Source organism: Bacillus rossius (genome assembly GCF_032445375.1).
Source record: "Bacillus rossius redtenbacheri isolate Brsri chromosome 9 unlocalized genomic scaffold, Brsri_v3 Brsri_v3_scf9_2, whole genome shotgun sequence".
NCBI lineage: Eukaryota > Metazoa > Arthropoda > Insecta > Phasmatodea > Bacillidae > Bacillus > Bacillus rossius.
Genome location: NW_026962013.1, coordinates 3,805,164 through 3,818,318, shown reverse-complemented (window position 1 = coordinate 3,818,318; position 13,155 = coordinate 3,805,164). Strand labels below are relative to the sequence as shown.

The following is a 13,155-nucleotide window of genomic DNA, read 5'->3' as shown; positions in this document are numbered from 1 at the left end:
TTGGAAAGTCAAAAAAATTGATTTCCCTGTTGTTTATTTGTGCATCTGAACAATGTTGTTTGATTTCTCATGTGGGTTTGAATGTTAAAAATATCCACTGAAATACTGAATTACAATTATTTACTTTTGATGTAAACATGTTTAACCATTATCGCAGTGCAACATACCGTACCTATGTTCTCCATTTGTTGGAAAGCAATTACAAAGCGTTATCAAACATGGCACATCAAACTCTGTTTTGATAGATCCAAGCAAACACTAGCTTATAAGCTGGCGTGCTTTATCCCCCAATAGTATTTTGGGCTTATTCCAATGCATTGTTATTTTTTCATGTATTGAATCGATTTTGGCTTCTAAAATCAGTGCTTAGCCACGCTCAATAGACGCGGATTCTCACAATGTTTGTATCACAGGTGACCTTGTGCCAATTAGTGATGTAACTAGTCTTCACGACAAGGTATATAGAGCGGATCCAGAAGATAGCACGGAAAAGAAATAGGAAGAAGAAGACATATAAGGAACAAAATAAGGAGTACCAGAAAATAGGACGTACCAGAAGACAGGAAGTACCAGAAAAAAGAAAGTACCGGAATATAATAAGTGCCAAAATATAGGAAGGATCAGAAATAAGGAAGGACCAGAAGATAGGAAAGGTCCAAAATATTGGAAAGACCAGGAGATCGAAAGATAAGGAAAATATAAAGGCCTGAAATATAAGAAAACTGTAATGAAAGAAAGCACTACAAGACAAGAATTCCCAGAAGCTTGAAAGGATCAGAATATAGGTAGAACCAGAAGATAAAGATGAAAAGAAAAAAGTGAACACCAGAATATAGAAAGGATCAAAAGATAAGAATGACCATAAGCTAGGAAGGAACACGAGTTAGGGAGGACCAAAAGCTAGGAAGGAACAGGAGTTAGGAAGGACCAGAAGGAAGGAAGTACCAGAATACAGGAAAGACCAGAGTGAGGAAGACACGTTGCTGTGTGCTGGGCCTGGACAAGGGGTTCAACTGCAACTCCCGCACGCTCCACGCGGACACGTGGAAGTAAACAACAAAGGCAAGTCCCTTCTCGGCAGTGCTTTATTGACCAACAGCAGGCTCTACACGCCGGTCTCCGTCTTGATCCAGGCCCGGAAGTGCGCCACGCTGGTGTATCCCTCGGGCATGTTCTTCCTGCCGCAGCTGTTGCCCCAGGACAGCAGTCCCACCTGCTCGTTGTTGTAGATGAGCGGTCCACCATGGTCACCCTGCCACACGCCCGCAAGAGCATCACTCTCTGCATGGCCAGCTACATCAACATTCCCGAAAGTGTCGTCCGCTGAAGAACATTGTAACAAGAATTGCAGTTCATAATCTCAAGTATGGAAATGGCTAAGCAACATACTTACGTATTTTTTTACAGGCATGACAATACCTTAAAAGTTTAGATGGTTGGAGAGACCATCTTGCCTAAAGTAATATGTGAATGAATGGCTTAGTAAAGATGCATGTGTACAATATATGATATTCCGGATGGTTACTCTACTGAATATGTTGAATGTGAAAAAAAAAACTCAAGCAAAGGACTTAATGTTGGGATTAGTGGTTCGAAGTGTGACACAAGGTAACCAAAGAAAATAATGAATTTTTTTTCCCATTTCTATCTTTACCATTGTTGGAATAAGGGTCCAATTTTAATTTTATAATACAAAATATATGTAACGACTACAACTTCTGGTTTAACTGAGTGTTTTTGAATCATTCTTAAACATTACAGGTGTGATTGTGTTGAAAGTTACATTCTAGTCTTAAGGTTGAAGGATGCTATAGATTGAGGATATTCTGCAAATAATTTAATAGTAAAGTTGTAGTTTTGTGCATGAAAAGAAACCAGAATATTTTCAATTTAACTTTTAAGCATGTATTTTTACTAAGCATGTTAGTGGTAGCAACAATATGTAGGAACAGTTATCTTCCAGCCATATCCAACCAACGCCCTGGTCGAGGAGTGGTGTTAGAGGTGTGTGTGTATGCTGAGAATGTAAGATGTAGCAACAATGAACATAGACAGTTATTTCCAGCCATCTCTCACTAGTAAACTGGTTGAGGAGTGGTGTTGGAGATGTGTGTATATGCTGAGAATGCAAGAGGTAGCAACAATGACCATGGACAGTTATCTTCCGGCTATCTGACACCAGTACATTGGTCGAGGAGTGGTGTTCGAGGTGTGTGTATATGCTGAGAATGTAAGAGGTAGCAACAATGACCATGGACAAGTATTTTCCAGCCATCTCTCACCAGTAAACTGGTCGATGAGTGGTGTTGGAGATGTGTGTATATGCTGAGAATGCAAGAGGTAGCAACAATGACCATGGACAGTTATCTTCCGGCTATCTGACACCAGTACATTGGTCGAGGAGTGGTGTTCGAGGTGTGTGTATATGCTGAGAATGTAAGAGGTAGCATCAAAGACCATGTACAGTTATCTTTCGGCTATCTCACACCAGTAAACTGGTTGATGAGTGGTGTTGGAGGTGTGTGTGCATGCTGAGAATGCAAGAGGTAGCAACAATGACCATGGACAGTTATTTTCCAGCCATCTCTCACCAGTAAACTGGTCGATGAGTGGTGTTGGAGGTGTGTGTATGCTGAGAATGTAAGAGGTAGCAACAATGACCATGGACAATTATTTTCCAGCCATCTCTCACCAGTAAACTGGTCGATGAGTGGTGTTGGAGGTGTGTATATGCTGAGAATGTAAGAGGGATAGCAACATTGACTAGGAACAGTTATCTTCCAGCTATCTCACACCAGTACACTGGTCGAGGAGTGGTGTTGGAGGTGTGTGTGTATGCTGACAGTGTAAGAGGTAGCAACAATGCCACCAAGGCCCCTGGCACGGAGGCAGCAGGATAGGGCACTCACGTCGCAGGCTCCCTTGGTCCCGGTCAGGGTACCCGCGCAGAAGGTGCCCGCCACGGTGCCGTACAGCTGGCTGCACTCCTTGTCGGCCAGGGTCTCCATCTGCACGTCGGACAGCACCGTGGGCGGCTCGCCGTAGATCTGCAACAACCCGGCCTCTCGCACCCAACGTCCCGCGGCAGATCGAAATAAAATGATTTCAATAGAAACTAATATTCAATGATAGATATGTTTGAATGGTAACGAAATAAAACAAAGGAAAAAATGAAAATGCATTGAATTTTTTTTCTTACGCTTCATGTCAAAGTGAAACAATCGAAATAATCTGAAAAGAAACATATAAGTATGAAATAAAACCAATATGAAACGAAGGAATTTGACACATAACAAAATGAATTGATACTATATAAATGAAATTAAATATACTCAAATGTAATCAAATAAATGATATGAAGTGAAATGACATGAAACAGAATCAACACAAACCAATTGTAAAGAAATAAAACGATTTTATTTTAATCGATCTGCCGACGCTGCCTCACCCCATGGTGTGGAGCCTATCTCCCAACATTGGGAAGGGAGATTGGGTACGGGTGGAAGGAGGGAATGAAAGGATTATTTTGGTGGTAGTTCCTAGGCATGGAATACCGCCCAGTTAAATTGGGAGTCAGAATGTAATATTTGTCATCTCCCATTTTCTTTGTAGTTATTAAGGTTTGGGGATTAAGGAGGCGGTTAAAGATGCACCTCTCACTGGACCGCTGTTGCCTCGACCAGAAGACTTTGAAGCCTCCGGTCCAAATTAATTTAATATGAGTTCTCTTGAATACAGCCCATTTAAGTTGTTATAACTTTCGGTTTTTGAACCACTTTGATGTAACACCATGCGACTAAATATTGTTTAGTCACTTATTTACTCCTTTCTTATTACAACGACATTTTCTGATCCTTAGATGGATTAAAATAGACCTAGTGCTTATCATTGCTAGTTGCTGTTTCGTTCTATTTCCACCTACCATCAACAACGTTAAGTTGATATCATTGTCGAGATCATGGCTCGTTATGCGAGGCAAATGCGTCTCCAATTTATTTACATCATGAGAATTTATGTGCTGTACTGTTGTGGTCCCAAAGCCCACTAGAATATTTTCCATCATTGAGTTTTTTGGCGCACAATTCTAAATTTAACGTGACCTATGCAGCCAAAAAAAAAAAAAACATCCAATTTGTGAAAAGCTATTTTATGAAATGATGCCTCTCCGGCAAAATATGCTCGGTCTTTGCACTGCCGACTATTTCGGGTCCTGGCGCCCGGGCTCCGGTGCGGCAAGCACGTGAGTCAACTCCCCACATGAGCAGGTGGTGTCTCGAGTACAGTGCAGACGACGTTGCTGAGGGCCGCTGAGGCCATCTACTGCTGGGACTCCACCCCCCCGGCACGCCAGTGCTCCGGGGTCGAGGGCGCAGTGCACGGGGCCCGAGTGCGCGGCGAGGCAGGTCCTCACCGTGGTCAGTCCCCAGCCCACGAGGCGCACGACGCTGCCCGCCTTCAGCACCAGGTTAGCGGGCGCCAGGGTCACCGCCTTCACGCTCGCGGTGAACGTGATGGACTTGGAGGTCTGCAGCATAGACACGCAAACCTTCAGCTCACCAAAGCTCACCACACCTCACCACAATTCATATAGCGCCTGTTCATTCCAGCTCACCATAGCTCATTAAAGTTCACCACACCTGACCACAATTCATATAACTCCCTACTACTCAGTCCAGCTCACTACACATCACTCCAGCTCTACACAGCTAATTCCAGCTCATCATAGCTCATTACAGCTCACTACACAGTACATCTCTCACCAGCTCACTCAGAGCTCTCAATAGTTCACCAAAGCTCATCCAGAGCTCATCATAACTCACAACCAGCTCACACGAGCTCACCAAAGCTCAGCCAGAGTTCACCACAGCCCACAAAGCTCACCCAGAGCTCTCCAAAGCTCATCACAGCTTATTAAAGCTCACACCAGATCACCCAGATCTCACCATAGCTTACCACAGCGCATTCCCGCTACCACCAGCTCACCAAAGTTCAACCATAGATCACCACGGCTGATTCCAGTTCTCATCATAGTTTACCACAACTCACGCAGAGCTCAGCGGAACCCGCATTTTATAATGTTTTCAGCCTAGTAGCAGATTCTCTCGCTGTTTAGTTGCATGCCTACTTATATTTACACTCCATTCCAAATCGTTAAAATATGCAAGATTTATTTCAATTAAAATTATATTAAAATATTAATTTAATTTGTTCTTGGCCGCCTCTAGGTAGTTATCAACGTGTAAATAGCTTTCCTCACGAGCAGAGAAATTAAATAATTCTAATGTATATCAAGTTGAAGAGCTATTGGCTATTGCTAGTTAAAACTATAGTTCAGTTTGATCCGTGGTGCGTGGAGATGCAGTCCAAGTGCAAGTGAGATGTTCGTTGTCGCACCTTCACAAGGCTGACGTCGTTGACGGGGATGTCACCCTGGTATTTGAAGCCCGGGTGCTCGATGATCTTCGCCACGTCGTACTTGACGCCGATGTTTCCGTTGGTGTTGCCGGCCCGGAGCCACACCGTCGGAAAGGCGTTCATGAACCTGCACACAAGCGTTCATAAACCTGCACACGAGGCGTTCATGAACCTGCACACGGGGCGTTCATGAACCTGCACACGAGGCGTTCATGAACCTGCACACGAGGCGTTCATGAACCTGCACACAGGGCGTTCATGTACCTGCACACGGGGCATTCATGAACCTGCACACGAGGCGTTCATAAGAACAAAATTACTGTTCAACATATAATATAGAAGAAAGTGTAAGGTAATTTTCTACATGATATTTTGAAATACGACCCCATCCCCTTTTCTCCCCTTTAAGGAAAAATGTTCACTCGATTAAATTTTGAACATTTAACGTTAAAAATAAGAAGAATATTATCTATTCTGATTTTAGCGAAATAAAAATAATTTTGAAACACTAATTTCCGCCCCCTTCCTCCTTACCCCTTAAATCTGAAATAGAATATTTTTGATGAAATTTTGTACATTTGACGTTTAAATTAAGAAGACATTATCCGATTTCAAAAAACAAATTCCCTTCACCCTGTGTTCAGCCCGGGCAACGCCGAGTATTTCAACTTTTTAGAAATGTGATTGTGGTACATATTCGTAGTATTTAAATGTGCCTTAGCATTCTCTTTTATTTAACCACAAATAATATAAATCAAATAGGTTATTCCAAAACCAAAAATGCCTGTAGGTATTTCGTGAAAATGGTTCAAAACGCGTTTTCCTTGGTGCAGTTCATGAGTATTGTTGTTTCAGAGTGGCACCCACAAGCAAGAAGCAGGTAACCAATCCATTTCAAGGCCGCTAAGTGCATTACACGGATACATCTGTGTGGCAGAGTTGTGTGAGTCGAGGTGGCATCGCTCAACGTCTCAGTACAGGACAAGAGTACTCATCATTCATGGCAACTATGAATAGCGTATTTGCTAAGTTTCTGCTTGTTATTTAATATTTATCGATAAACAAAACACACTGTAGGTGACCAAAGTTATTTTTTTTTATTTCGGTTTGATTTGTCATTTAAATTGTTTTCAACAGGTTGTTCGTATCTCGCTTGAAGGAATAAACGTAAAACTGTCCGCAGATGAATCTACTACCGAAACTAATGCCAAAATACTGGTGCTTTACTTAGCGAGACAGGTAAAATGGAGACCTACAAGCGTGTTGGCTTATAACGTAGGATACTTTGGGAAAGTTGTAAAAACCCAGACTGAGAATGCCTCAGAATTGTCCCACTCCTTCTTTGCCCGCTTGGGCTTGGGTTTCCGGTCAGCCGCGCCGACGTCTGTGCCCAGAGGTTGTTCCCCGAGTTCACTCCAGCGGGTGGGTCCTACCCATGGGTCACGGTGGGTCTGGAAGGACTTCTCTGTCAACAGTGCGCGACTGGAGTGGCTCACGTGTCCATGCAGGTGGTGGTGGACAGCACCCAGTCCTTGGAGATGATGGTGCCACCGCAGCGGTGCTCCTCCGTGTTGGGGCTGCTGGGGTTTGCGCGCACCACGGTGGAGGCCCGCACACTAACCTGCACACACACACCAGGGGTACCCACACCCGTCAATCATTTCATATTCGATAACCATGGTTGTTTTGATACTCGATACGTAGAGACCGGAAAAATTCGCGGAATTCATTTCGCGAAAAACCAAAATACAAATAGTTATACCTCAGTGCTGCCTCTGCTATTGGCTCGCAACTCACCTGGATGACTCTGGGCCAATGAGAAACGCCCGAGCAAAGCTTTATCGAATCACAGACTGCTACGTTGGGACGTCTCACAAGACAGCGGCCAATGAGTGGGTGGCATTTGACCAAGTGTACGTAGAACTATGGTGTTCGTCCTGGAAGTCATTGAACCCGCGAATTTTTCAGGTCCCTATCGATACGACATGCGACCCGGCCCAGCAGTCGCTACAGTAGAGTCTGGCGGCGTGCAAGGGACCCTCCGACCCACCATGTAGGGGAACAGCTGTATCTTGGTCACGCTGCCGCCGATCACCCTGGCTCCCGGCCGCGCCGCCCCCGCCGCCTCCAGGGGGCTGCCTGCAACAACAACATGGCCGCTGCGAGGTGGCTGGAGTGCTGTCCTCCAAGCCCTTCTCTGCCTTGTCCCTCTGCCTGGTCCCTCTGCCTTGTCCCACTGCCTGGTCCCTCTACATTGTCTCTCTACCTTGTCCCACTGCTCTGTCCCTCTGCCTTGTCCCTCTGCCTTGTCCCTCTGCCTTGGCCATCTACCTTGTCCCTCTACCTTGTCCTTCTACCATGTCCCTCTACCTTGTCCCTCTGCCTTGTTCCTCTGACTTGTCCCTTTGCCTTGTCCCTCTACCATGTCCCTCGGAATTGTCCCTCTGCCTTGTTCCTCTGCCTTGTCCCTCTACCTTGTCCCTCTACCTAGTCCGTCTGCCTTGTCCCTCTGCCTTGTCCCTCTACCTTGTCCCTCTGCCTTGGCCATCTACCTTGTCCCTCTACCTTGTCCTTCTACCATGTCCCTCTACCATGTCCCTCTACCATGTCCCTCTGCCTTGTTCCTCTGCCTTGTCCCTCTACCATGTCCCTCTACCATGTCCCTCGGAATTGTCCCTCTGCCTTGTTCCTCTGCCTTGTCCCTCTACCTTGTCCCTCTACCTAGTCCGTCTGCCTTGTCCCTCTGCCTTGTCCCTCTACCTTGTCCCTCTACCTAGTCCGTCTGCCTTGTCCCTCTGCCTTGTCCCTCTACCTTGTTCCTCTACCTTGTCCATCTACCTTGTCCCTCTACCTTGTCCCTCTACCTTGTTCCTCTACCTTGTCCGTCTGCCTTGTCCCTCTGCCTTGTCCCTCTACCTTGTTCCTCTACCTTGTCCATCTACCTTGTCCCTCTACCTTGTCCCTCTACCTTGTCCCTCTACCTAGTCCGTCTGCCTTGTCCCTCTGCCTTGTCCCTCTACCTTGTTCCTCTACCTTGTCCATCTACCTTGTCCCTCTACCTTGTCCCTCTACCTTGTTCCTCTACCTTGTCCGTCTGCCTTGTCCCTCTGCCTTGTCCCTCTACCTTGTTCCTCTACCTTGTCCATCTACCTTGTCCCTCTACCTTGTCCCTCTACCTTGTTCCTCTACCTTGTCCGTCTGCCTTGTCCCTCTACCTTGTCCAGACCCTGAAGATGCTGGCGGCGTGGAACCACGAAACGCCAACGTGGCTCTTAACACACCATTCACTACACAATAAGTGTCCGAAAATACAAATACAATTCATTAGAATTTTTTTTTTTTTAGTATATTGGAATCGTATAACGGTAGGGCAACAAAATTGAGAACAAACAATAGTTCAAAGAATGTTTAATTTTTTTTTTTTAGTGATGTCCTGTACACACGGTTTTAACGAATAATTGAATTCATGAATTATATATTTTCAAAAGAAATGTCATAAAAACATGATAACTTATATATATATTCTCTGGTAACTTCTCACTAAAATTCTTCCCCAAATAAAAGTCATTTCTCAATCCACCGTCATAGAAAACAACAGTTTTTTTTTCTAATTAACATCAAAACCTAAAAACAATATTTGAAAAAGAAGTTTTGCATCTTGCAATTACAACTTTTATGGACAAATTAATGAGGCATGAAATAGCTTCATATTTGTGTTCCATGTAAGTAACATAACTCAAGTCTCCCTTTGGGCGGAGAAGTACCGAAAACCAATTTTTTTTTTAATTTTTATAAATTAATACAACTTGTGCTTTTTAAAGTTTACACATGCTCCATCTTATATTGGGCTATGCTTTCTCATGATATTTGAAGGCACATCTTCTCACACATTGTGCTTTGTTCAAGTTATAGGCTTATATATATATATATATATATATATATATATATATATATATATATATATATAGTGAGGAAAAAAGTATGTCCATAAAAGAATTTCCCAGTTATAAATTTCAATAGTATCAACTGTGAGCGTTTCAGTGTGCTGGTTCAAAGTCACAATTAAAGGGGAACTCAGAAAGTTCTAGATATGCGCATGCGCGAATACTGCTTTGTTGTTTTATCGCTCGCAGCGCCACCTACGCAAAATGGCGACTCGTGAGAGGAAAGCTTTTTTGTGTTCTGCACTTTGCTTAGAGTGAATCTGTAACTTCAATTCTACGTGCGTTTCGTTTGAAGTTTAATTGTGATCTCCCGTGTGGCAAAAACATCCGCCGATGTTCGCGACCATAGAGCTCTTTCCCGCTGGCCTCCGCGTTCACCTGACATAACGCCATGCGTTTTTTTTCTTCCTTTGGGGCTTCATAAAAAGATTGTGTCTACGTTACGCCGCTACCTAATGATTTACCAGAGTTGGGACACAGAACTGAAGACGCTATTGCTTCCATTACTCCGGACTTGTTGACAATCGTGTGGGAAGAATTAGGTCTTTAGGTTGGATGTGTGTCGTATAACTAAAGGTGCACATATGGAACATTTGTAAAGAAAAACTGGGTTAGTTTACCTTTAATTTTACCTATGAGTTGCTGTAAAATAGTCTAAATTAAACTGTTATAATATGCCACTGAAACTGGGACATTATTTCATGAACATCATGTACTCAGGAATGAAAGATAAACAGGAGATGTGGTTTCATGTCAACGTGATGGAGCATCCACGCAACGTCCTTACCCCAGCCGAGGGCAATCATGCCCAGAAGTACAGCGCTGCTGAACATGATGGAGACAGGAGCCAGTACAGTCTATCCTCGGCCACGCAGAATTCAACTGGCAGTTATCTCAGTGTGGGAACATGGACAGTTATCTGCGCCGTGGTGAAGTTCAAGCAGCGCTGTTCACGTGGCGCGGTGTTATCTCTCAGTCATGGACACTTGGACTTATTTTTGAAAAAAAAAAATTGGTTGTCTGTAAAGTCGGTTTACGGACGGTAGTTTAACGTGACAACGTCATAACAAGACATTGATGAAATGATTGCATACTTTTATGAATAAAATTGAATCATTTTTATTGAATTGTCACTTTTTTGTATGGATACAAAGAAGGAGTGAAATGAAATCCACAATTTAATTGATAAATTTACTTTGATTTGCACTCATTAATTCAAATATGTTTATTACGTTAACGAACAGATTATTTTAACTATAACTTTTATACATGTTTGCTATTTGACTTCTTCCAATCTGTGTTATTCTGTTAAGGATAGGACCATGATAGGAAAAGTAGGAAACGAATGGGAGTGTTTCAAGTTTAATGTGCCTCGAAAAAGTCAAATCGATGGTTGTTCCAATCGAGTGGAAGAGAGATAGACGAGGCGCAAGCGTACAATGAGCTTAACGGGACACAGCGTAACGGGACAATGTGCATAACGTGACACTTTTTCGTGCGTGCAGCCGGCGTTCATCGATTTATTAGACGTTGTCACGTCAAAAAATAAATTATGAAACAGCTATCTCTTGGTGACGTTCGTAATTGCATACCAGAGAAAATAATAACTGTGAGCTCAGAGCACCATCTTGTAAAAATACTTTCTAAAATAAGTTTTTGGCAAATATCTCGTCACTATTTGTTTATATTTCCAAATGTGTTGCGTTAAAATTTATAATTAATCCAGGTATATTATCTAGGAGACTGGTCTTTTCTATTATTTTTGTGCGACGCATACTGGAAGCTACAGCACTAAACGTATTTGACAATAACGTCTAAAACTCATCACTGTCTGATGTAGTGGTTAATTTACTTATTTGCATTACTAACAAACACATTTTACAAATACCGATTTCAATTATGAGGATATGAGTTTTCACACACACACACACACATATACATATATATATATTTTTTTTTTCAAACAGCTTATTTGTGCTGGCCAGCACATTTTTTTTCCTTCCTTTATTCTAGAGAATGATGTTGTAAGTTTAGAAATGGTATATTTGTTTAAACTAAATTAAAAACTTTTCACTCAAATGAGCCTTTTTTTAAGTGGGAAAGGCCAAGGTTTAAAATAGGAATGAAAGGTACAATAAGTAATCATTGTCGTGCTGTGAGTTATTTTTCTATCATTTTCACATGACCTTTTGGATAGATTATTTAGTGCACGTTTTGAAATATTGTACCTGTTTGGCCAAATCCAATTTATCCATTGCGAATTGCAGTTTTTATATTTTAAAAAATTACAACTTTTAACTGAAATATTTCAAGAAAAAATATTCCAATACATGAACATATGCATACCGCTCAAACTTTCCAAATATCCAAACATAACAAAAAAAAAAATAGCCTGTCGTGGGGATGTCAACAGAAGTGAAAACTTAAATTTTGTTTTTAAAAGTGTAATATGACATAATTTCTACGTCAAATGTACGTAAAAAAAATGATTTTGGTATTATATCAGTACGTTGTCAGCATGATATCATTTATCCTTACATCATTTTTTAGTCACAACAGATGTTAGTGGTATGCAAAAATTACGTAATAATTCATTACCTAGCTATGACTTACCAGTGATGTCAGACCTAGGTCATGTATTCACGTGGTCAAATTAAATTCACTTACTGCTACTACAGCATGTCGGTGAAGCGAACCCACAAGATTTTACCCATCCAAAAAAGAGTCCAACACGCACATGATACAGTCGAGTATATACAATGTATTAGTGTATATATGCGTATATACGTACACAGGCCGGTGTGATTCGCCAGTCTGGCGCAACACGTCACTAGCATGTCGGTGACGCGAACCCATAAGTTTTTCCCCTATGACTCTCGAATGTCGTGTTTCGCGAAGCAGCTCGGTCCTTTGCACCCAACCACGACTGGACTTGAGTACACTTTCACCCCGTAGTTACTGCACAGCTTTTAAGCGGTTGTGTTACCAACTACTAATATTATTTATCAGAACTTTTTTTCAAGTGTAATAATAATGCATCTCTAAGGATAGATTGGAAGTCAGCTCGCAAATCCAGTTAGAGCAAGGACTTTCAAACACACTTGAGCGAACAGGCTTGTAAAACACGTCCCCTCCACCCTGCACAAGCACGGACACAGCCTAAGCGCTCACCTTGCCAGTAGAGGTCTTCACAGGAGAGTCTATCCGACCGCTTTACTCGTTACTTGTCGGGCAGGCTCAACTGAATACCTTCCAGCAACATCCACAATTAAGTGGAGAACTAGGTAACCTCTGTATCAGGATAAATTCATGATCACTGTTTCAATCCCAAGACCAGCAATTTGACCAGCTCTTGCAGTCCTGTTGAATCGTGGTCTTCAAGCTGCATGTCAGTCCGGGGTGGAAATGGAACACACTGCTCATTGTATGTTCGCAACAGGACCAACGTGTCTCTCCCCAGCAATCAGTGGCGTAGCTAAGGTGACTGGCGCCACTGGCCAAACTTGAAAATGGTGCCCCCTCATGGATTAAAAGAGAGGGGGGGAGGTTTCAGTAACCGAGAAACCGTCCTGATCCGGAGCCCCTGGCGGGGGCCATCTCTGCCACCCGCTTGCTACGCCACTGCCAGTAATCCCCACCAAGGTAGACCTTCAGTCGGGACGCAATCGTCACTGTCCCATCCAGTCCCAGAGTCCGACGGCAGAACTATCCATTACGAGTCCATGCATGAAGGGGGTAGAAGCAGCAACCAACAGTCAGCAGGGTGCCCAGTATCTACCGCACCGCAACTTTCGAA

General features: G+C 43.0%; 1 protein-coding gene across 1 annotated transcript; it reads right to left on the bottom strand.

Annotated features, from left to right (window-relative positions):
- Positions 1-1,067: 1,067 nt before the first annotated feature.
- On the bottom strand, positions 1,068-10,260 carry LOC134543007 (trypsin 3A1-like). Its single transcript, XM_063387677.1, has 7 exons — positions 10,147-10,260; positions 7,466-7,554; positions 6,912-7,036; positions 5,395-5,542; positions 4,412-4,525; positions 2,910-3,047; positions 1,068-1,252 (listed from the first exon to the last, which is right to left on the bottom strand). Exons 1-7 carry the CDS (start codon positions 10,190-10,192, stop codon positions 1,106-1,108), a joined length of 807 nt encoding a protein of 268 aa, XP_063243747.1. The 5' UTR covers positions 10,193-10,260; the 3' UTR covers positions 1,068-1,105.
- Positions 10,261-13,155: the final 2,895 nt, after the last annotated feature.

What these genes read in the sequence shown, in the direction of transcription:
- LOC134543007 (XM_063387677.1), bottom strand. Translation starts at nt 10,192, where the DNA reads ATGTTCAGCAGCGCTGTACTTCTGGGCATGATTGCCCTCGGCTGGG. An exon ending in ACGACGTCAGCCTTGTGAAG is followed by an intron (nt 4,526 to 5,394) that starts GTGCGACAACGA and finishes TCTATGCTGCAG; the next exon opens with ACCTCCAAGTCCATCACGTT. An exon ending in GGACCAAGGGAGCCTGCGAC is followed by an intron (nt 1,253 to 2,909) that starts GTGAGTGCCCTA and finishes GGCGTGTGGCAG; the next exon opens with GGTGACCATGGTGGACCGCT.